The sequence below is a fragment of the Ambystoma mexicanum genome, chromosome 12 (assembly GCF_040938575.1).
Source record: "Ambystoma mexicanum isolate Mex_15411 chromosome 12, UKY_AmexF1_1, whole genome shotgun sequence".
NCBI lineage: Eukaryota > Metazoa > Chordata > Amphibia > Caudata > Ambystomatidae > Ambystoma > Ambystoma mexicanum.
Window position 1 is genome coordinate 1,091,385,860 of NC_090936.1, and position 23,952 is coordinate 1,091,409,811.

At 46.2% G+C, this 23,952-nt stretch overlaps 1 protein-coding gene across 1 annotated transcript in view; it reads left to right on the forward strand.

The window, feature by feature from the left end:
* Nucleotides 1-23,952, forward strand: part of NET1 (neuroepithelial cell transforming 1) — a 448,214-nt gene that overhangs the window by 254,279 nt on the left and 169,983 nt on the right. The window contains exon 3 of the mRNA XM_069629638.1: nt 3,004-3,063. Within this exon, the coding sequence (XP_069485739.1) occupies nt 3,004-3,063 (60 nt within the window). The remainder of the gene's footprint in view (nt 1-3,003; nt 3,064-23,952) is intronic.

Sequence of the window (23,952 nt, forward strand, 5' to 3'; positions counted from 1 at the left end):
TTTGGCACTGGGCGGTCGCCCAGGGGATGTTGCTGGTTCCCTTCCACCTGGCAGGAGAAAGAAACACCATCGCGACTCGCTCAGCAGGGAGCTGCGCGCGTGTCACGAGTGGGAACTGTGCCAGGATCAGGTGGATTAATTCTTCCGACGATGGGGCAAACCCCAAATCGACCTGTTCGCAACAGCGACGAACTCGAAGTGCAAGAGGTTCGCCAGCAGGTTTCCCCAGCCGAGAAGCATGGGCGATGCGTTCTCGTTCCCCCTGGGACGGCCTATACCTGTATGCGTTCCCTCAGTTGCCGTTGCTGCTTCGACTCATCAGCCAGCTCAAGAGGTCCCAGTGCAGGATGATCCTCGTCGCACCGGTGTGGCCGAGGCAGATCTGGTTTCCAGACCTTCTGGACTTGTCAACGTCCCCTCCCATCAAGCTGTCGGCAGACGCGGACCTTCTCTCCAGAGAAGGAGGCGCCATCTTCCACCACGACCCGGCGTCGCTGAACCTGCAGGCTTGGCTCCTGCAGCGCTAGAGTTTGGAGGCTACGATATACCGGCCGATTGCAGGGAGGTTCTTGCAAAGGCCAGAGCGTCCTCGACTCTCAAATGCTACGGTCATAAGTGGAAGAGGTTCTCTATCTGGTGCCGAGCACAGAAGATCAACCCCCTACGGATTACGGCCCCTCAAGTGCTGCCGTACCTGCTATCGCTGGCAAAGGCTGGGCTAGCCCATGCCTCCATTAAGATTCATCTGGCGGCGATCTCCAGATATACCAGAACCACAGGACGGACGTCCCTGTGGTCCCATCGACTGGTAAAAGAGTTTATGAAAGGACTGTTCTGGTCGTTCCCGCCGGTGAAGGCCCCGGCGTGGGAACTTAACGTGGTGCTGACCAGGCTCATGGGGCCCCCATTTGAGCCGATGCACTCCGCACCGATGAAGTTTGTGTCGTGGAAGACTGCGTTCCTGGTGGCCATTACCTCTGCACGACGAGTGGAAGAGATCCAGGCCCTATCCTGCAAAGCACCGTACTTGACTTTCCATGCCTCGAGGGTGGTGCTTAGGACGCACCCCTCCTTTATGCCCAAGGTGCCGTCGGACTTCCATCTTAACGAGCCCTTGGTGTTACCTGTTTTCTTCCCGTCTCCTTCATCGCCGGCCGAGAGGACTTTGCACTCGCTGGATGTGGCTAGAGCGCTGAAGTTCTACGTGGACCGCACGAAGAGTTTCCGGAGGACATCACAGCTGTTCGTGAACTTTGGACCTGTGAATCAAGGGAAGGCTCTCTCGAAGTCTTCTATTTCCAGATGGCTCTCCGGCTGCATCATGCACTGTCACCGGTTGGCTAACCGACAGCTGCCAGGCCGTCCGAGAGCCCATTCGACCAGAGCGATCGCTGCTACTACAGCGTTCTTATCTGGTGTGCCCCTGCTGGACATCTGCAGGGCTGCTACGTGGAGGTCGACGCACACCTTCACGAGATTCTACTGCGTCGATCGGGATTCCAGGGAGGAGTCCAGGGTCGGCCAAGCAGTGCTGCGCAACCTGTTCGCTTAAGGTGAGCCTGGTGAGGAGGTAAGAGATGCTTAATGTTGAGTTTTTTGTATTGCTTAATGTTGAGCCTTTTGCCACCCCCCGTGGTTCTGCATGTGTGTACTGCTATTTATTCTTATATTCATGAGCGTGTGAATCCATGCCAGACCCCATGCTGGAGAAGGAACAAGTTACTTACCTGTAACTGTTGTTCTCCAGCATGGGTCTGGCATGGATTCACATGCGAACCCTCCCGCCTACCCCTCGTGGCTGAAATATACTAGTCTTAGGCCAGACATGCAGGCTGAAGCATGAGATATGTCCTTCAATGGTGAACAACTGTTGGGTAAGGAACTAGTTCCCTTATTCTTGGGAACGCGTCTCTCGTTTTCTTGACATTTCCCACCAATGTGTCGGGGCAGGCTTTCTCTCCCCCGTACCTAAAGATTAGGAATTCCACCCAAATCACACTTTCTATCATTTTCATTATCAATACAAAAAGATCTGTAAGCAGTGCATTGTACATATTTTTTGGTATTAGGTTTCAATTAGGACACTGATGTGGCTATGGTGATGGGGGCGGGTGGGTGTTCAGACTTTCCTTTCCTTGTGCACTTGAAGGGGAAGGAACTCTGAAAATGATGAACCAAAAAGATCTTAAAATTTGCAGCAGACGTTATCAACAGAACGTCTCAGAGAGGGGAGTCAACAGATCTACAGCTCTGGCGCAAGACAAAGACGAGAGGCAGTAAGAGTTGGATTTGCAGCAACTGATTCTCCTCCTCGGATCGTCCACCAATTTTGTATTCAAACAGAATTATGTTACTGTCTAGGTTTGTATGTGTGGAATAAATTGAGTAATTGTGTATCTATTACTGGGGGATTTCTTCTTCGACATCATGGATTATTCAAATAAGCATGTTAACCTATAAAAGGTACTAATTCTGGAGAACTAGATGTATATATGTAATTTTATTTTAGCCACTGTGTTGATAAGTGTTCATTATACGGAATGCCTATAAATGCTCCGCAACTGATTTTCGTTCAGACCTGCTGCACAGTGTTCTAGTACCATGATGACATCCTGCTAGTGTGTCTCAAACTAAGCTACTCCCTGAATCGAAGGGAAACTATTTTTGATAGATCTGCTGTTGGTGTGATTGTCTGTGCACGAAATGTCTTGTCATTTGGAACTGTTTCAAGAATTGCTTCTCCACATTTCCCTGTTTTAAATATTTTGTTTTCACTAAGTTCACTATATGTCCAAAGTGTTTTGTTTGACACAATGTTCAGCACCCTGGGTATTGAGTCAGTGGCAATGATAGAGTGCAAGACAAACCTGCCTTTAATCTATGCATTAGAAAATAACTATGTGCCTCTTTCTTAAATATTAAGTATTTGTTCCAAGTTCGGATCTGAAATAATCTAGAATACTATTTTAGTTTCTTATCTGTATATCCTGGTTTCCCTTTTAGAAGAGAAAACGTAGAGAGAAGGATGAAGATGTGGTCAGTCTCTGCAGCCTGGACCTTAAGGTAATAGCACTACTTTAGGAGTTTAACCATCGGGGTGATGTGGATTCGAGAAATCATATGAGAATTACATTTCTTCTCCTGGTTCACAATTCTATCCATGTTAAGGTGCCAGTGTATCTATCCTTCTCTATTCAACTCTACAAGCCTTCTCGTAATCTCTGCTCTGCCTCCACGATTACCCTTGTGGCTCCTCACCCTCCCTGTGCTTCCTCTATGTTCCACTTCTCTCTTCTTGCTCCACTTGCATGGAATTCTTTTCCCCCGGACATCCGAGAAACAGTCCACACAGATTTGTTCAAAACCAAAGTAAAATCCAACCTCCTCTCCTCCGAGTTACCCTCTTAACATACCTCTCATCTGCCTGTTAGCTAACATTGTTCCCTCACCTCTAACCTGCCGTTGTCCCTCGATTCCTCTGCAGTCACTCTAGTACTTCAGCCATCATGGTCACACGCCCGAGCACAGCTGGCCGTACCGACTACCTGCACTTAAAAATGTCCAATGTTCATTGTGCTTAATCTATGTATGTCAATCCAAATGTATTGTCCCCGGTGGCTATTCCATTTACCCCGATCCCCCTTACCTCAACAACCGGGGCAGAATGTCTGGAGAGTGTTTGTAAGAAGCTCACCACTTCCCATCAAATCTGATTTCTCATCTATTGTACGTTCTTTTGAGATCAAAAGAGCATTATTTCTCCTGTGTATAAATAAAATAACTATTTTCAAATGCATTTACTGACCAGCAGGCATGCACTTATAAAATTCTATTCATCTGCATTCCTGTTTTTACAAGTGGCTCAAAATGTGTGAGTATTGTATAATAAAACTTTTTTTTCTTTGTTAAATGTTATTATGGTTAAATAAACCTTATAACAAAATACATATAAACATAATACATACATATAAAACATATCTATACAGAATCAAGTCTAACAATCTATATAAATAAAACCAATTCTTACACATCCAATTTAAAAAATTCATACATAATATAAAAATAACTTGCATGAATAAAATCAATGTTCTTTCAATGTTCTTTCTCCTACACACCCTTCTCTAATAATGTTTCTTTTTCCAGCAGTATTAAATTTAAAGGCTCTAGCCACAGCCTAGTGCTGTTTTGAATACAAATTATGGCTGCTCGCCATAAGGCAGACCTCTTCCACTTTGTTACAATATAATGTGAAATTAAAATCGATGCTTTTATTTTACAACGGGCCAAGTCCCAAAATACTGTAGACACATGCTGCAATTACCTGGATAATTTACTTTACTCAATTAGATGAATATATAGAAGTGTACTTCAGCTTTTTGTAAAGTCCATTGTATAAAGTGAGGACTAGACTGGTATGTTAGAATGCAATCATTGTTTTCTTCCTTCTGCTCAGAATGTCAGTTAGTTATTTACATAACTGCCCTTGTTAAGTAGGCAGTAAGATAACGGCAGTACATGGGTGGGGTTACAATTATAGACTACGACATCCCAATGTTTACATAATACCCCATTCTAAAATATAGGCAAGACTAGCAAGGAGCTGAAAGACCGAATTACACAATGGCAGTACACACCACGATTAGCTTTAAGATGCATGATTTTAGGTAAACCTCAGTCAGCTTTATACAGTAAGCTCTTAACAGGTATGAAAAGGCAGAGCTTCTGGCGCGCTGATTCCATGCCGGGCAGAGCTGGAAGGACTGAGTGGCTCGGGTAAGATAACAGCAGCTGTTCTAATGCATTTCCCAGAGCAGAGAAAATCTACCCTTTGACCCTACTTTGTCATTTTTTTCCAAATTCTGATTTTATTTTCATGTCTATATTTCGGAGGCAGAATTAGCATTTACAAACATTTCATTTTTTAAACATATTTTGGTTTCCATGGTCTTCGCAAGCCAAGCATGACCATGACATATTTTTCCGAGTTCAGCCCCAAATGTCAGCGGGTGTTTAGAGAAGCACTGCGCCGTCATACCGCTGCCCCATCTTGTACTGATAAGTTAGACCCATACATGCATTTCTGGATTGAAGCGATAAATCCAATACGTAGATTGGTATTGTTTTTTTGTGCATTTGTTTGTCCATGGTTCTAGTTAGCTTCGTGGTCATTAGGAGCAATGGGCTTTTGATATTGTTTTGGCCACTTCCATTTGATAGGTTTACAGTGGCTAGAATAACATCACATGGCTACTGGCTCACTAGACCTTACAGCGCTACCATGAGTATATCTTTAGTTTTACTCTGCCATATTTTTCATGGCTGTACACACATTTTGTTCTTGGGCAATATTCAACTAGGTCATGGCTGATATGATATGCCATTTATAACGCGCCTATACACTAGTATAAGGAAATGCTTTTTGTTTCACTATACTATTTTTAAGCTTACTGTATATACTATTTTTAATGCTCATTATTTCTATAAGTGAGTAAATATGCATAAATGCTAAATAGATGCAGAAGAACAATCTTTGTATTTCTATTTGTATATAAAGAGACACTATTTTGCAAGTTGAAATGCTTATTGTTTTAGTGATGAACTGGGGATGGAGGTTATGGATGGCATCTAATGTTAATCATTTACGCAGGGGCAATGGGGATGTGTTCCTAGATTCTCTGGGAGTTTTCCCACAGCAGTTCTGGTGTCAAGTAAGAAACCTGGCAGGTGCTCATGGGTAGAGGTTTGTGTTGCCATAAAGGTAAATATCCAATGACCTCTGGGAGTTTGCATCGAGTATAGCACCGTTGTCTACTGCAAAACCTGCCACAACCCTGGGTGGGCATTTTGACCACCTCTGGAGTGGACGTTGGGCTCTGCCAATCAGGATATGGTGAATATCAGCTATATCATGATGTGGGGTGATACATTTGCACTCATCATTAGCTAATGATATTTGTGTGTGTGTGTGTGTCTGTGTCATTTTAGTAGACAGTCCCATAAGGGTATGTAAATGCCTGCAAGAACCTACATTGTTTGTGCTAGACTATAGAGTTTGTCAATATGATTGTCCCTACCCACTGGTGTGATGTTTGTTACCCGTTTCAATTTTAGTTACACGTTCCCTATACCTTATTTCTCTAGTTTTACCATTTCTTTTCAATGAAACCATTTTTTCTTTTTTTGCAATTTTATGATCTTAAGATGCAATTATCCTATAATGCATTTGCATCTACATTGTCCTGTTACAATCCTTTTACAGAACAATATTGTACTTTTTAACTTTGTTTAAGCTATACACACCCGGTCATACCCAAATCCGTATTGCAAGGAATCATCAGAACGTGTAGCTGTCAGGCATTTGACTCTGCTCCTAATCACCATATATGCACCCTACTACAATTCACCTATCTGCTTTATAATTCCAAGACATGTCATTTATGGGTGCTTCCAATATTCGCCCTCTTTATACTATGCAAGTTTCAGTCATTTCCTTTTTACTTCCTTCCGAGGACATTATTCAGTGCTTATGCTGTGGATTCCCCTTGGACTAGCTGTTTGTATAATCTCCTTCTGGCTCTTTTGAGGTATCATAGGCTCTGTGGATCATAGGTCAATATTCAAACTTTTGGTGTATGCAATGATGTTTACTTGAGTTACTATTTACTAGCATTCTATAGGTCTATTTTAGTACATATCACCCAAATAAAAAAAGGCTTACCAGGTTCATGCTGTTAGTAACTTTATACTGAACTGCTCTGTTCGAAAATAACAAACACGTGTGCAAGAGATGAATATGAAAAGTAATACATTCTTTGCTGCTTAGGTTGATTTAAAAATGTTTGTCTACTATTCTACTCGCCACCAGAAGTATCCTAATGCTGAGTATTCTCCTTCTGGCATTCAATTGTGGTACCTTTCCCCTGTGCACTCTCAAATGATTTCATAGGATATATGTGTATGGTATAACGAATGCACCATTAGTCCTATTCTGTTAAATATTATTTTTTATTGGGCATGTTAAAATGCTCCTGGTGGGACTTGTCAAGTGTTTGGTAGTGTATGGATTTAGCCAAATTTTCATGGATATTATTTTTCTTCTGACAGAAAAAAGATGAAATCAATTTATTCTTCCACTTTTTATTGTAAAATTTGCAAAGGTTTGTGCGCCCATGCATCTACTTTCTTTTCGCACTCGTATTGGCATTTGCTGCATTGTTTCAGAAAACGTCCCGGGATTGGCTTCCTTTTACTGCCATCACACGTCATGTTGAAATAATCGATTGCATTGTAGCTTCTTTGGATGTCCTTGTAGAATTAGTCCCAGCTCCAGTATGCATAACATTAAACTGTAATGTTGCCTGTATTTGTCTTTATACCTCCTTACCCGTGCTTCACATGAGTTGTCATAGGCCGTTATTATCTCATCAGTGCAGTGTTGCTGTTAGGAACATGTCATTCTTTGTGTGCCCAATATTACTTTTATCTAAATGTTTCATTTAATATGTAGTTCACTCTGAACCTAAAATCTCAACCATTCTATAGCAAATATTAGAACTCTGGTGCTAAGCCTAGTGTAATTTTTATCTGCTGAGACATCAATTGAACATCAATGGCATTAAAGAAAAGAACATGTTTGATTTTAACTTTGAACTCTTATGGTTTTACTATGTTTCTCCAGCATGGGGTCTGGCATGGATTCACATGCTCATGAATATTCCCCGTCGTCAGGCCGGGAATCCTCGGTATAGAAAAAATCAGTATCAGTTTCGTTTCTGATCTGTCTTTCTCAGTAGTAACCAATCACTGGTCTCTGGGTCAGACTGCCCCCAGCCAATGACTGTCCTCTCCCTAAGCCCCGCCCCTGGCAGCCATCCTCAGATTTTTACCGCAAGTTCAAGTGTTGGGAGTCCTCGTGCTCTAGCTCTCGAGCTTTTGCTGCGTTTTCCCGCTTTTTTCAGGAGATTTTCTCATTTTTTCGGTTAAATAGAGCCTCAAGCTCCACCGTTTCTACATCCGATCAACGGGGATCCGTTTCGGAGTTTCTACGCCCCTCAAGGGTGAAGATTTCGTCGAGTTACGCTTTTGGAGGATTCCAGAAATTCCAAGGCCTACCCGGACATGGCCCAGGAGAAAGGGAGCTCGACGCCCGGGAAGCTGTTCAGGACCTGCCCTGGATGCCAGCTTCAGAACGTTTTCAAGGAGGATGAGCATTCGTTATGCCTCTACTGTCTCCATGAGGACAAGATGCACAAGGAAAAGGACTGCGCGTTTTGTGGGAACATGTCGGAGCGGACCATGAAGGATCGCCACCTCCGTCTCGCCAACTGGCTGGAAGGTAAGAGCACGCCAGGCGAGAAGAAGAAAAAGAAGTCCGAGCGGTCTTCTAAGTCCTGTGAGGGTGCCCTGGCGACGGGGGCCCAACAAAAGGCTAAGCACCGCGAGTCCGCGGCACCGGGAGTGCCGAACGGTCGGGCTCCTTGGCTGCCAGGCAGGGCGCATCCTCCCCGGCGCCATCAACCACGAGCCAACGCTCTGGCTCGGGTAAGAGGAAGTCCGAGAACCCGGCGAAGCTTCTGGAGAGGCCCTGGTCGATCTCGAAGATCCCGGCAGAGGGGGAGCGAGGCTCGGACCCTCCCCCCAAGGTGAAGGCCCCAGGCGTACAGAAGGTGATGTTGGCCTTAATTCACCCTGCTAGGACCTTGATTGAGGATGTCGCCACGGCCCTGGCTCAGCCTGTGGAGGCTATACCAGTGGAGGCGCCCTCAGGTACCAGAGTCTCCCTGCCACCGCAGAGGGAGTCGTCTTTCAAGCCCATTGAGAAGACCCCCACGAAGTCCTCGTTGGAAAGGATGGGGGAGGGGCTGGTGGCCCTCGCTGATACGGACACAACCTCTGAAGAGGAGCTCATCCAAGTCGTGGAGGAGGCCCAGCCCATCGGGAGGGATCCCGACGAGGGCGACGACTAGGGCGACGGTGTCGCAGACGAGGCTCCTCAAGAGCCCTCGCTCCCGTCGTTTCCGGCGCCGCAGGACACCTCGGCGGCCATTTTGTCAGCCATCCAGTCCTTATGCTCGGAGATAAGGACTAGGTTGCCCCTTCCCCCGATGGAGGTACCTGAGCCAGACCCGACAGGGGAACCGGAGCCAGGACCTTTGGAGAGCCCACCACTTAAGAGGAGGAGGACGCATCCTAGGCCTCCTCTCCCGCCTCTGCTACCTTCTCTGCCTCCCCCCCCCCGGTCCACTACCCACGGGGATGATACAGGCATGGACACGACTACGACGGGTACGGATGACGACTGAGGCGACGACGGGACGTGTCCCCCGTCGCCCCCTGCCCGGGCGTCCCCCCGCCCAACGAGATTGGATCCTTCCATGCTATGATTTCCAGGGCATCCAAGCTCTTCCAGCTCTGCCCCGAAGAAAAGAAGGAAGGAAGGGTTCCTTTACCAACGGCGCGAGGCTAAAAGGAAGACGGTCCTCGCCGTACCGCTTCTTGATGACATCTGGGATGAGGGGCTCGCCCTCCTCAAGAACCCCTCCACGGCTCCTGCGAAGAGGGACCGGTACGAGAAGAAGTACCGGGTACCCGACGCTGCCCCCTTGTGCCTTAGGGCGCAACCTACCCCGGATTCGGTCATTTCGGCGGCGGCGGCCAAGAAGAAAGCGGGGGGGCATCGGCCTCGACTTCAACCTCCCCGCCGGACGGCGAGGGTAGGAAGCTGGATGCGATGGGACGACGGGTCATCTCATCTGCAGCGACGACCATCAAGGCGGCCAACGCCCTGGCCATCGTAGCCCGCTACGACAGGGAGTTGTGGTTCAAGATCGCCCCTCTGTTGGACTTCCTTCCGGACGCCAAGAGGGCTGAGGCCCTGGAAATCTTACAGGAAGGTGAGATTGCCTCGGACCATGCCATTACGGTGGCTACGGACATCGCCGACACCGGTTTCCGTCAGTTGGGCAACGGCGTTTGCCTGAGACGACTAGGATGGCTCAAGGCGACGGATTTCCGCCAGGACGTACAGACCAAGGTTTTTGACATGCCTTTCGATGGGAACAACCTTCAACAGCCTTCAGGCGATCAAGACGGACACGGAGACGGCCCGTGCACTGGGTGTGCTCCAACAGCGATGGCCGTCCTTTCGGAGCTCCGGAGGCAGACAGGGTGCTTCCAAGGGAACCGGTAGCAGCTCCTCTACGTACCGTCAAGCGGCAAGATCTTCGTCGCAGGAGGCCTACAGGGGACGCGGCAAGTCAGGTGGATCCCACCGTCGTCGCCAAGGTGGTCAAGGAGGCAAGGCGGCCTCCAAGCAAGATTAAAGCAACCGTCGGGTCGGGCCCCCGCCGAAGCACCCCGGTAGGAGGCCGGCTGACGAAGTTCGTCGGCGTGTGGGAGTCCATCTCCATCGACCGTTGGGTGCTGGACGCCCTGGCCCTGGGGCACGCCCTCGAGTTCCAGAAGAGGTGCCCCCGCATTCCTCCCGTGGCCAGGAAGGAAAATCACATCCCTCAACTGCTGTTGGAAGTAAGGGCGATGCTCAGGAAAGGTGCCATCGAGCTCGTCCCGAAGAGGCTTCGGGGCTCCAGAGTTTACTCAAGATACTTCCTCGTAAAGAAGAAGACAGGAGGATGGCGTCCCATCCTGGACCTGCGACGACTAAACAAATACATCTAGGCACAGAAGTTCAGGATGGTCACCCTCCAGCACGTGCTGGGACAGCTGGAGGAGGGCGATTTCCTGTCGTCGTTGGACTTGGAGGATGCATACTTCCACATCCCTATTCTAAAGAGACACCGAAAGTTCCTCAGGTTCGTGGTCAAAGGGCGGCACTACCAGTTCAAGGCCCTCCCGTTCGGAATAAAATCGGTGCCCAGGGTGTTGACCAAGTGCCTAGCACCGGTGGCTGCGCCTGCAGGGGATCCACATCTACCCCTACCTGGATGACTGGCTCATACGGGCAAGGACAAGGGAGCTCGCCGTGGAACACACTACGAAGACCGTCCAGCTGCTCACGGACCTGGAGTTCTCCATCAACTTTCCAAAATCACACCTGGTCCTGTCGCAAGTCGCCCTGTTTCTGGGAGCACAGCTCGACACAGTGGCGGGGCGGGCCTCACCGTCGGAGGAAAGGATAAGGACCATCCTAGGAAAGGTGCAACGTCTGCTGGCCACGGACGTGGCCAGAGTGAGGTCTATCAAGTACCTCCTCGGAATGATGTCCTCCTGCATTTATCTGGTGCGCCACTGCAGACTTCGGATGCAGCCCTTGCAAGAATTCCTCGACGCCCACTGGATCCAGACGACGGGCAGGATCCCGCTCGACGAAGCGTTCCGTCAGGCGATACGATGATGGGGTGTCCGCTCTCATCTGACGGCGGAAACAGGTTTCCTAGCCCCGGCCCACCAGGTGACGGTGACGACAGATGCCTCCCTGGAAGGTTGGGGAGCGCACACCGGGGTCTCCACGCGAGAGTCCTTTGGCTCCCGGAGGAGAAGACTCTCCACATCAACATCTTGGAGCTCTGTGCAGTGTTCTGGGCCCTCAGGTCCTTCCTTCCGTCCCTCAAGGGCAAGGTGGTGAGGATCTTCACCGACAACACCACCACAATGTTTTACATTCGGAAGCAGGGCGGAACCAGATTCCCTGCCCTATCCAAGGAAGCCCAGGATCTGTGGCATTGGGCCGACGCCCAAGGGATGTTTCTGGTACCCTTTCATCTGGCAGGGATAAAAAAACACCATCGCCGACTCACTCAGCAGAGAGCTGCGCTCATGCCACGAGTGGGAACTGCGCCAGGATCAAGTGGACCAACTCTTCCGATGATGGGGCAAACCCCAGATCGATCTCTTCACGACGGCGGCGAACTCCAAGTGCTGGAGGTTCGCCAGCAGGTTTCCCCAACAGAGGAGCATGGGCGATGCTTTCTCGTTCCCCTGGGACGGCCTGGTCCTTTATGCATTCCCGCCGTTGCCATTGCTACTCCGGCTCGTCAACCAGCTCAAGAGGCCACGGTGCATGATGATCCTTGTCGCACCGGCGTGGCCGAGGCAGATCTGGTTCCCGAACCTTCTGGACTTGTCAGCGTCCACACCAGTCCAGCTGCCGACGGACGCGGATCTTCTCGCCAGAGAAGGAGGCGCCATTCTTCATCACGAACCAGAGTCGCTGAACTTGCAGGCCTGGCTCCTGCAGCACTAGAGTTTGGAGGATACGACATCCCGGCCGACTGGAGAGAGGTTCTCGCGAAGGCCAGGGCATCCTCAACTCTCAAGTGCTACGGACACAAATGGAAGAGGTTCTCTGTCTGGTGCCGTGCACAGAAGATTAACCCTCTGCGGATTACGGCCCCTCAAGTATTGCCGTACCTATTGTCCTTGGCCAAGGCTGGCCTATCTCACGCTTCCATCAAGGTACATCTGGCTGCCGTCTCACGTTACACCAGAACTACAGGACGGGCGTCCTTGTGGTCTCATCGACAGGTGAAGGAATTTATGAAAGGACTGTTCCGATCATTCCTGCCGGTGAAGGCCCCTGCCCCGGCGTGGGAGCTCAACGTGGTGCTGACTAGGCTCATGGGGGCCCCATTCGAGCCTATGCATTCAGTGCCGTTGAAGTTTCTGTCGTGGAAGACAGCATTCCTCGTGGCCATCACCTCTGCATGAGTGGGAGAGATCCAGGCCCTGTCTTGCAAGCCTTCATACCTGACTTTTCACGACACGAGGGTGGTGCTGAGGACGCACCCCTCCTTCATGCCCAAGGTGCCGTCGGACTTCCACCTCAACGAGCCCTTGGTGTTGCCAGTTTTCTTCCCGTCGCCTTCGTCGCTGGCTGAGAGGACTCTGCACTCGCTGGATGTAGCTAGAGCGCTGAAGTTCTACGTGGACCGCACAAAGAGTTTTCGGAAGACATCACAGCTGTTTGTGAACTTTGGACCTGTGAAGCAAGGGAAGGCTCTCTCGGAGACTTCCATTTACAGATGGCTCTCCGGCTGCATCATGCACTGTCCCCGGTTGGCAAACCGACCGTTGCCAGGCCGTCCGAGGGCCCATTCGACCAGAGCGATCGCTGCTACTACGGCGTTCCTGTCTGGTGTGCCCCTGCTCGACATCTGCAGGGCTGCTACATGGAGGTCGAAGCACACCTTCACGAGATTCTACTGTGTCGACCGGGATTCCAGGGAGGAGTCCAGAGTCGGCCAGGCAGTGCTGCGCAACCTGTTCGCCTAAGGTGAGCCTGATGAGGAGGTAAGAGTTGCTTAATGTTGAGTTGTTGTATGGCTTGATATTGAGCCTTTTGCCACCTCCCGTGGTTGTGCATGTGTATACTGCTATGTATTCTTATATTCATGAGCATGTGAATCCATGCCAGACCCCATGCTGGAGAAGGAACAAGTTACTTACCTGTAACTGTTGTTCTCCAGCATGGGTCTGGCATGGATTCACATGTGAACCCTCCCGCCTACCCCTCTGCGGCTCTTCACTTGGTCATACTGCCACTTCACGTGCTACCAAAATCTGAGGATGGCTGCCAGGGGCGGGGCTTAGGGAGAGGGCAGTCATTGGCTCGGGCAGTATGACCCAGAGACCAGTGATTGGTTACTACTGAGAAAGACAGATCAGAAACGAAACTGATACTGATTTTTTCTATACCGAGGATTCCCGGCCTGCCGACGGGGAATATTCATGAGCATGTGAATCCATGCCAGACCCATGCTGGAGAACAACAGTTACAGGTAAGTAACTTGTTCCATCCTAAACGCTGGAGCTATAAACCTACATTAGTAGCATCTTAAAGATTCACTTCTGCTCCGTTTTCTCTGTCCCGAGGCCCCTCAGTAGATTTCCACATTATGCTTAAAGCTATACTTCATTCTGTAGGGGTTTAACTGTCTAAAGGAAGACTTACTGAACTTCGTGCTGTTGTCCGATTAATTTATTTCCTGTATTTTCCTTTGAATTGCCATCCATTGGAAGCAAGACTAGGGTTACCTATCTTGGTTGAAGAGCCTTTTTTTTAAAAATTTTTTTTACAAATTTAAAAATCGACCCCACTCTTAACTATCATTTCTGTGCTTAATGATATATTGATTTTTTTATTTTTATTAAAACTTCAGTTCAATAATTTATTATCGAACTTTTGTTACATTATTCGTCGTCATTGAAAATTGCTACGAACAAGTTGAAATCAGCATCTAAGACCATATTCGTGCTCACTGGGTATATCTAGGAATGAAGAAAAAAAACAGAAGTAATATTAATCCTGTGGATCCATTCTAAATAATCTATTAGTGGACAATGCGTGACCTTTAACATAAATACGGTTATTTTTCTTTGAAAATCATATCTAAGAAGACAATAAGTCTGCATGATAGCATGACATTATGGCCAGCACTTGCGTATTCCCACCATTCTTCCAAGTTGTTATTGTGTGGTCTGAAATTACTCAAATGCAAAGACCGCTGCCTGGTTATACCTGTACAAGCAATTATCAAATGTTTTAAAGACTCTGTTGCACCTACTTCACAGAATCTACGTTTGTTGTCTGCAACATCTTTAATACGTCTAATCCAAACCATTTCTCGATTATTTAAGGCATTTAACCTGAATCTTAAGAACCTATTTCTGTGATGACGTGATGGACAGTTCAGAAGGTATTTTGGCGGACTATGATGGTTAATTTCGCCGATAATAAATGGCAAGACAGTTTTTAGTTGTTTCCGTTTTTCGATGTTCTGAATCCAATCCCAGTGTTCCAGCTTTTTTTGTGCAAGTTGTGGGTGGTTAATTAACTCAGTTCTGCTTATACTTGCAGCTGTCATTATGACATCCAATTTTTGCTTCCATGTTTGGATTAATATGGACTGCATTTCCACTTGTCTGATATTAAATATTTTATAAGCTGGAATCTTGTGTCCAAGGTACATTTTCCTCAAACTCATCAGTGATTTCCATACAACTGTCGTATAGAATGAGTTAATTGCTAATTCATATCTCAAAGCTTGTGCTGAAATATATTGAGGGAGTCTTAACGCACCTCGCCAAAAGGTGCCTTCTAACCTATTCCAAAGTCGATGATCAAGGTTCCAACCCGATTCTGCACCAAATAAGATAGTTGGGATGACCTTTTGACGATAGAATATCAAAATTGGTGTAAGGGTGAATTTCCCATAGTCATTGTTAATCTTGACCCCTTGCAGTCCGAATTTAGTTGTTCTGTTGGTCAGGTCTTTGATCCAAGCTGATTCACATATTGAGTTATTGAACATCACACCCAGGTATCTTATCGAATTTACTATGCTAAGTCTATCACTTGCAATTTGCCAGTTGAATTTTTTATCGAGTTTACTGTGCGAAAGACCAATGCTCTTAATTTGCGTTTTTTCGGTGTTTATCATCAGCTCATTTGTGACCATATATCCATTCATCCGGGACTGGAGGTGTTGTAATCCAATCCGAGTATGGTCAATTATCACCACGTCATCTGCATAGACCAGACAATTAACCAAAGTATTGTTAATCTTTGGCGAAAAGCAGGGAACTGAAGCCAGCCATTCAGGGAGGTCCGCAATAAAGAGTCTGAATAAATCGGCCGCCAAAAGGCAGCCTTGCTTAACCCCTTTGTAAGTTGTTACCGGCAGGCTCAAATCGCCTTGTTGGTTAAGTCTTATCTGGATCGTTGTATCAGAATGCAGAGCTTTTAATGGATCTACGATTGTAGAAGGAGAACCCCATTTATGTAGTTTTGCCCATCATTTTTCACGGTTTATGGTGTCAAATGTTTGTCGCAAGTCTATAAAAGCAAAGAAAATTTTCTTTTTTGCTCGCAGCGCCTCCAATTTTAAGACATTCAGCAACAACAGATTCACAGCTACTCCAACACCTTCTGTAAAACCTGTTTGTCGAATATCGTTTTTTCCTGATTTAGCAGCCCAGGTAACAAGTTTCTGTCGAAGAAAAGAGCTGAAAATTTTCACGATTGTATCCAAAAGAGCGATAGGACGATAATTTATTGGTTCCCTCCGGTCGCCCTTTTTATAAATCGGTACAACAATGGCTTTAAGCCATGATTCCGGAATGCTCTTGCTATCCGAGATTCTTTCAAACAGGAGCTCAATGAACGTAGCCCAATGGGCTTTATTTTGCTTCAACATAATATTCGAGACTTGGTCTGGACCTGCGGCTCTTGAGTTTTTTAAATTCTGTATTGCTATACTAATGTCTTCTCTCGACGGTGTTATATCCCAGGCTGTTGCATGCTCACTGACTTGCAGATGTCTCCAGTCCTTTGGCTTTTTATAAATTTGCTCAAAGTGGTCTACCCATCTTGAACCATCTATTGGGTTAACAATCGTAGGCGCAGCTTTTGAGTGACCCATGTTTAAGATAGCCCAAATATCACGCGTATTCTTTGTAATCAAGAGCTGCATCATTAATTCTGCCCGATTTTGGGCTATCAGCATTGCATGTGCTTTCAGCCAATGTCGATATCCTTGAAGTCTAGATCTTATTTTGGCAACAATGCTGGCTCTTGGGATCTTCATTTTCTTTATCCATCGCAGATCTTTCCTCAATTCCTTTTTCGCTTGTGCGATAACATTACTAAACTGATGTTTGTTGGTATGGCCAATTGTTCGTGAGTCCGCCATTTTCGAACTGAAATTGAACAACAAAGGAACATAATTCACATGATTCTCCCTAATTAGATCAGAGCAGAGTGATTCAATTTGTGACCCATTAATTCTTAAACGATTGCCTGCCGCATTTGAGGTGACATGTGTCAGATGTATTTCTGGGGGTTCTCCCCACCCCGTTTCCCAGACTAGCCGGAGCAAGTCGTGATCACTGTGATTCATTAAGGTCACAGTTAGGGAGACAACTCTTTCGAAGAGCTGTCGGGATACCCAAATATAGTCCAATGTATTTCGACTGTACGGACCTCGCCATGTTGTATTGCAAGGCTGATCACCTTCAACGTTACCGTTGACCATTATACAGTTTCTTGATGACATCGCATCGGACCAAAGTTGTCCTCCATTCACCACAGCATCTGATCGTTTCAAGATATTCTTTTGTGTAGCATTGTCATAATTGAACGAGCTACAGTTTAGATCACCGCATATCATGATGGCTAAATTGTTGTATTTCAGCGAAGTGGCATCTATTAAAGTGGTTACGGCACTAATAAAGCCAGTCGGGGAGATAATTGCGGGATTCCAATAGCCGTTGATTAAGAGCAGATATTGATTTACCGACTTTGCTTTGACGGTTATTTGAATCAAAGTTCCTTGTACAAAAGGATTTGGATTTAATAATTCTAGTGGCGTCATCCATTTGTAGTTCTTCACTAGGGTGACTAGGCCAGAAAATGGCCGTCCAGTTGAATTTTTTTTCACAGGATTTAAGAAAGTGCTATAACCATCGCGAATAGGTGGATCCCGTTTCTTGTAGGCATACAGCAAAAATGTTATCCATTGGCACTCCGAAATTGTTAAATAGATTAACAAAACCTTGTGTGTTCCATGATAGCACTACTAAGCATGAGTCGCTCTTCTGTCATAGTTATTGTTTTCTCATTTGGGGAAAATTAACGTAGGGGACCATTCCGTCCACGGTTCCCCCCCGGTTTCATTTGTCACATTTCTCTACTGAGGAATGGGCCATTGATTTTCGCAAGGTGGCTCGTCGGATATCTAATCTTTCTACGTTTCTCCGTACTTCACTTCTTGCCGAAACTTTGTAAGGCTCTTGCTCAGGTTCTAGTGTTAAATCGAAGCCAAATACTAGTAGGTTTTCTGCTGCTCGTCGTAGCATGTTTTTCACCACTGAGGAGCCAACATGCAATAGAACCTGATCTGAAGTTGTTTCTGTTGGATATTCAACAATCTTTATATCATCTGAAGAAATTCTACGCAGAACTGGAACACAAGCAGATAGTTTCAGGACATTGGCTCTATTTAAATTAACTTCGTTGTCATCTGATTGAACATTTTGTATGCGTATTTTCCAGAGCCGAGTGGTTGCAGTTTGATTTTTAGGATAATGGGCTCTAGGTGAATGTTGAGTTTGCATGAGCCTCTGATGAGATGTTAATTTTGGATTTAACTTGGAGGCTAATATTGATGAGGCTCTCGAAGAATGTTTTGCCTTTTCTTCTTGTTCTGAGTTCCCCAAGGATTTTGTTTTCAGCTTTGACTCAGATTTTTTCCCCTTGCCAGTAAATAAAGTCCACGAGGCCCATGCTCTCTCAGGCGAACTACCATTATTTTGTTGTTCATTCTGGTCGTCCGCATCCGCTGAATATGTCGAAAGATTGCAAAGGTCGATTGCTGTGGAATCATCTTGACTGCCAGAACTCAGTTCGTCAGATTCAAGGCGAGGACGTTTTGCAGCATGTTTGCATGCAGCCATGACTTTGTCAGACTCCGGCTCAAACACAGCCTTAGCTATCTGCTTTGCTACCTCAGTTGGCCGCTCGAACAGGCCAGATTTCCGCGGTGTAGTCAAATTCCTTACAAATGTTTTCACGTTTGAATGTTTGGATTTTGATTGTTTCATTTTATTTTCTTGACTTGAGACTCTCTTATCTTGAATAGCTGGTTTAAAACTCTTTTTGGTCAGCAAGATTTTGCTGCTCCATTAAATATGTTGAAAGAGCTTTTTTGGTTATTCGGTGGCACTGATGTTGCTACGTTCTTTGTTTTTATTTGAAACTGAGGGCATAGATGCTTTTAAAGACAGAAGGGTCACTCCGCTATCACTTTGTAAGCTGTTGAGTGCATTTGCGGCATCTACAGATGAATGTTGAATAGTTAAATGAGGTGGTCTTGCGTTATTATTATCAGGCTCAGCAGATTTCAGTATGTCTTGGACCACCGCAATATCAACAATCATTGGTGTATCATTAACATGATTTGACTGAAGCTAAGTCCGTGGCCGGACAGTTCTCCTGATCTTTTGGTGTCTTAACTTTCTTTTTCAAGGATGCCGATTTTGTCACGACATTTTGCTTCAGAGCATAATCGCCATTCCGAACTTTCATTTCAACTTCCTTAGCCTTCCTTTTGACAATGATGTCTTGAAGCCATGTCGCTTAGGCGGTCCTGCCATCTCGCGGACAAGTCCGCTTGTTGTTCTATTTGTTTCTGAAGGAAACTGGTAAAGTGTTCAAGTTTTTCCATTTTGGTCATTAGATTTGATAACATTGCCCCCTGATCACCTAATGCGCCATTCAAAGCTTCATACAGTTTTGTGAACGGTAATAGGACAATCGAGGAGGCTGATACTACATTATTGTGGATCTGAGTGAGGGAATCAGCTGAGAGACGTTGTTGAGAAATTAGTACCGAAGCATCAGATCCATTCAATAGATCATGCAAATGTTCATTATCATACTGAACGTCTGAGGACACGGGCGTTAGCACTTTTTTTGCTCTATCTTGCTTGGAGGTACTATTGCTTTTTGCACACGGGCTGCTTACATTTGATGGTGAAAGTACCGGCTCGTCGAATACAGACTGATTCAGTTTTGATTTCAAGTCAATTATTCGCTGCAGGCGTCGGGCTCTAGCCAAGGAGCTTGCATCTAAACAGGCCATTTTAGGGGGAGAATAGGATGATCGCGTTTGAGAGACAGAGACATCAGCTATCTTTGGATCCGCTTCTGGCCTAGTCTCCCCTTTTTTCCCTGTTTCATCAGGGATTTGGCATGCATAAGCGCTATGGTTTGCGCTATCAGCTGCATGCGAAACATTTTGCATCCCTCTATTGTCGCCGATTGTATTTATTGCACAATTCTTTAAAGGTGCGGATACTTTATTCCTTTTGTTTAGTGCTTTATCAGGTTTACTCATATCATCAAGTCATGTGATCTGGACAGGTGTCACATGATTCGATTTTGAATTAGTCGTACATTTTTTCTTTTTACCATGTCACAAAAATTGGACTTTGTTGCTCTTATCTCAGGAGATGTATTTTGGCTAATCGGCATGCATGGATTAATTTGTAGAGCCGCGGCATTACTGGTAGGTAGCCGTAATGTTTGTGACTCAGTTTCATTAGATGTGCTCTGTGAGGGCACACCATCTTTCAGGGGGTGTGGATTTGTGAAGGCAAAGTGCTGGTTGCCTTTTGGCGCGTTCAGCATGCTAATTATTTCATCGTCCGTGACTTCGGACGTAAGCATGGACGCAGGCAAAGAGCCAGGAGAGTCACAAGAAGAACTGACCATTGGGATCTCTGTATGCAATTGCGGCAAATCCACATTTGCCATCTGCGTTTTCTTATTAACTGTAGAAGTCTGTTGAGGTACCGGTAAAAAGGTGTTCCCAAGATCTTTTACACAATGGTCCTCCAGTCTTCCAGTGGCTTGATTAAGCATACTGGTCAGTTGCTGAATTGCATCGCTGCCTTTTTCTTGAGATTGTTCGTCGATGCCGGTATAAACCGGATGAGTGTGACTCTGAGTGTTTGCACATTCAATTGTAGTCGACATCATTAGAACGGGCAACAAAGATTGCAGATGTAAGTCTGTCTCAGGAGTAGCAGAAGCTTTTGGGGGGTTTGGTACAGCAATTAAAGAGGCGGGCCACGGCACGCCCTTGCTTACCTTCCACCCCCCGTCTGAGGAGGCTTTCAGCGCACTCCATAGATTTGCCATTCTGCGATGATAGAAGGTTTTCCTTCTAGTTTGGGGGCCTTCCGCGAGACGAGTCATAGGATGTTCTGTTTCCGCTTCTGCTAGAAATGCCACTTAATTCACTGGTTGCTTTAAAGCTTCTTTTTACGACTTGGCCACTAAAGGGCTTTGCCGAGCAACCGAGCAAACAGCCAAACAGTAAAAGTCGATGTCGCTCGCCCTTCACACGCGAGGGCTTAACGCCGCAAGGGCTTCTGGTATCGGCTTTTATCTCCACACCGTCACAATGGGCGGGGCTTGAGCGAAGCATTCCGATGAACGCTGCGATCAGCTGCTCCAACACAAACAGCCTAACAGTAAAAGTCAATGTCGCTCGCCCTTCACACGCGAGGGCTTAACGATATATGACAACGGCCTGCTGTTACTGTCATTTATTTCAATTCATTAACATTCTTGGAAGAGTTTTCTTCACTCCTTTGATATGATATGATAGGTTATTTATAACATGCTTAATACCCAGAGGTTTCTAAGCGCGGACCCGGGATCAAACCCATGTTGCTCCGTGTCGTCTTGCTTCCAAGTTTGAGCAGATTGCCCCTGAGCTATCCTCCCGAGCGTGTTCTCTTATATATTTATATTTTCTCCACCTCCTTTTCGTGGTTCTTGGCTGTCGTGCATTACATCTGAAATTGCAAAACTACTAACAAGTTGATGTTATTACCTGATTTTTGCTGTCATTCACATGCAGGGTAGTCAATCACATTTTCAGAGCATAGTTTGCCATTTTCAGAATTAAGAGTGTACTCCCCCCCACCTCCCCCCCACCTCAGAGTACCCACTCAAGCCTCCAACGTTTCAGCATGATGTTAGGACAGTGCTGTGCCAGATAGGGATGTTCTATCGAAATTAAAACGATACCAGCTTTTCTGAGTATAAGGCTGAATGTTTTCTGTCAATACTTAGACATAGTTAGCCGTCTGCCTTCAGATTGCATTCAACTATGCCAGACATTTTCTTTGTTGTTCATTTTCTTTGATCTTGTGCCTAGAGGTTGACATTTTGAATGTTGTCCACCTCCATTGGGTTACATGTGATAGCATCCCCGCAAATATATAGCCATACAAGAATGGCGCAGTTTTCTTTGCAGCAATATTATCCCATGGTACCTGCAGGGGACAACCCCACAACCCCATATTTTTTCGGACCCATTTACCCCATAAATGGTCCCCATAAATAATAATCGCCTATGCTGTTTCCTGGCGACTATATGTATGGCAATATTATTTATGGGGATAATATTACCTGATACCGTCCATTGGCACCCTCCATTGGCATGAATAGGGGTGAAGAATTGTGTATTTTGAAGGCAATTGTATCGATGAATAACTGCATGGTAACTGTCATTTATCCAATTACCACTAATGGTTAATTGTGCCTTTCTTGAACACTGGTGAGTTATGCATCAGAAATAAGTGAGCGGTGATGTGTTCCTGAAATTAATCAAGGTCACCCAAACACTGCAAAACCAAATCGTGCATAGAACACAAAGATATTGGAGCTGAAGAAAGAATAAAAGCTTAAAAGATCACCTTCAGAACACCCACAAACAACTCAACAAGGGACATTGGATTTAGCCCTATTCTCCCCACACAAGACCCATCATCCTTTATCTCTGGATAGCTCCTCATATAACTCCCAGCATAAACATCACACAACCAACTCCCACCAGTAACGCAATGCAAGAAGAACAGACCCACCAACCCCAAGCAAACCGCCTGTTGAATGTGAGATCTGCATCACTTCCTGTCCACCTTTCGGAAGCACGTCACTCTTGATTACACCTTGCATCGAAAAACGGGCCCCTATAGTCATCCCTCATGGAAACAGGATAATAAATGTTACCCCAATAAGACACTAGTGAGCCTGTTAGATGATGAAAGCAAATACCAAGACTATTTGGACAACCATAATACAAATAATGAACAAATCAATCGACTTCCATCTAAGCTTTTGAATCACATGGATGTCTCGTCATCAAAGCCTACGCCATCGCCAAACATTCCACAGACATCTATGGTCTTCTATGTGAAGAAAAACAAAAATCTCGACTCTCAATCGCTCACCCGTCAAGCACAAAACTATTCTCATAGGATACACATTTTTTAAAAAATGTTTGCCAATAGGATATCTAGGAGTAGAGAAGGAATTGCACTTTCTCACAGACATTCCATCAAACTGTAGGGTAACTTAACAACAACCAGACCTGGAAACCCAACCCACACCCCTTTTCAAGAAGAACAAGCTTTATTTTGTATACATAAAGGAAAACGGCGACAGGGTATTATAGGTCCACTGCTGGAGAGCTTCTCTCTCTTCATCAAAGCGAACATCACTTTAGAAGCATAAAAATCATCATAAATGACTCATTCAGTATACAGTGTTCATACCCCACCCTCATTGGCTGCTGCCTATTTACATGCTAATTTTCACAAATGGGCCCCTCTCCAATTGGTTGTGCCATCTTCTCCATCTTCTTCACGCGTGGGTAAAGGCCTATTCACCTCAAAGTGCTGTAAGGTAATTTGTTATATTTTAAAAGGCGCCACCCTGTCTTTACTCCTAACTACATAATGTGCACCTGGATATCAACATGAACTCGGTAGCTAGCTTTGAGGTCAGCCTGGTCCTTGCAAACAAAGCAACTCTTTTCTCATCCCAGACACGCATGTGCCCCCATCATGCCTCCCCGCTGCAATCTACTAAGTATTGGCATCACCCTTTGCTCTCCCTAATAAAAATCACAGACCTTGTTCTCTGCTCCCCCTGTATCAGCTACTCCTCCCAAGAGGTAGGCCTGGTGTCCATTATTCTGGGGCTAGGGGGGCCGGCGCTGGTGTCCTAAATCTCTGCTCGTGTTTTGGCAGCTCAAGACCTCTGCCCTGGCTCCCATGAGTATGACCTTGGTACTGGGGCACGCAGCCCTTCACCAATTTAGTTGCTTGCATTCTGTGAGAAATTTGACCACCCGTACAGGAAGAGTGCACTCGCCTGGGCTTTTTTTTCTTTGTTTAAAAGAATGAATGATGGAGCCATTGCCGCGCACATTTCCGATGCTCACCGCACAGCAGAAAAATAGTCATGTTCTCTGGAAGGACACAGCTTAGCAGCGCTGCCCGCCCCTGTCATGTGTAGCTGACACCTGACAGCAGTGGGTACATGAAAAGCCTTTGGCCATGGCCAGCCTGATTGTCCTTTCTTTAATGGTCGTTCCCTGCGTGTATTTGTGCGCCCCTTGCCCATGGGCTACCGGCGCA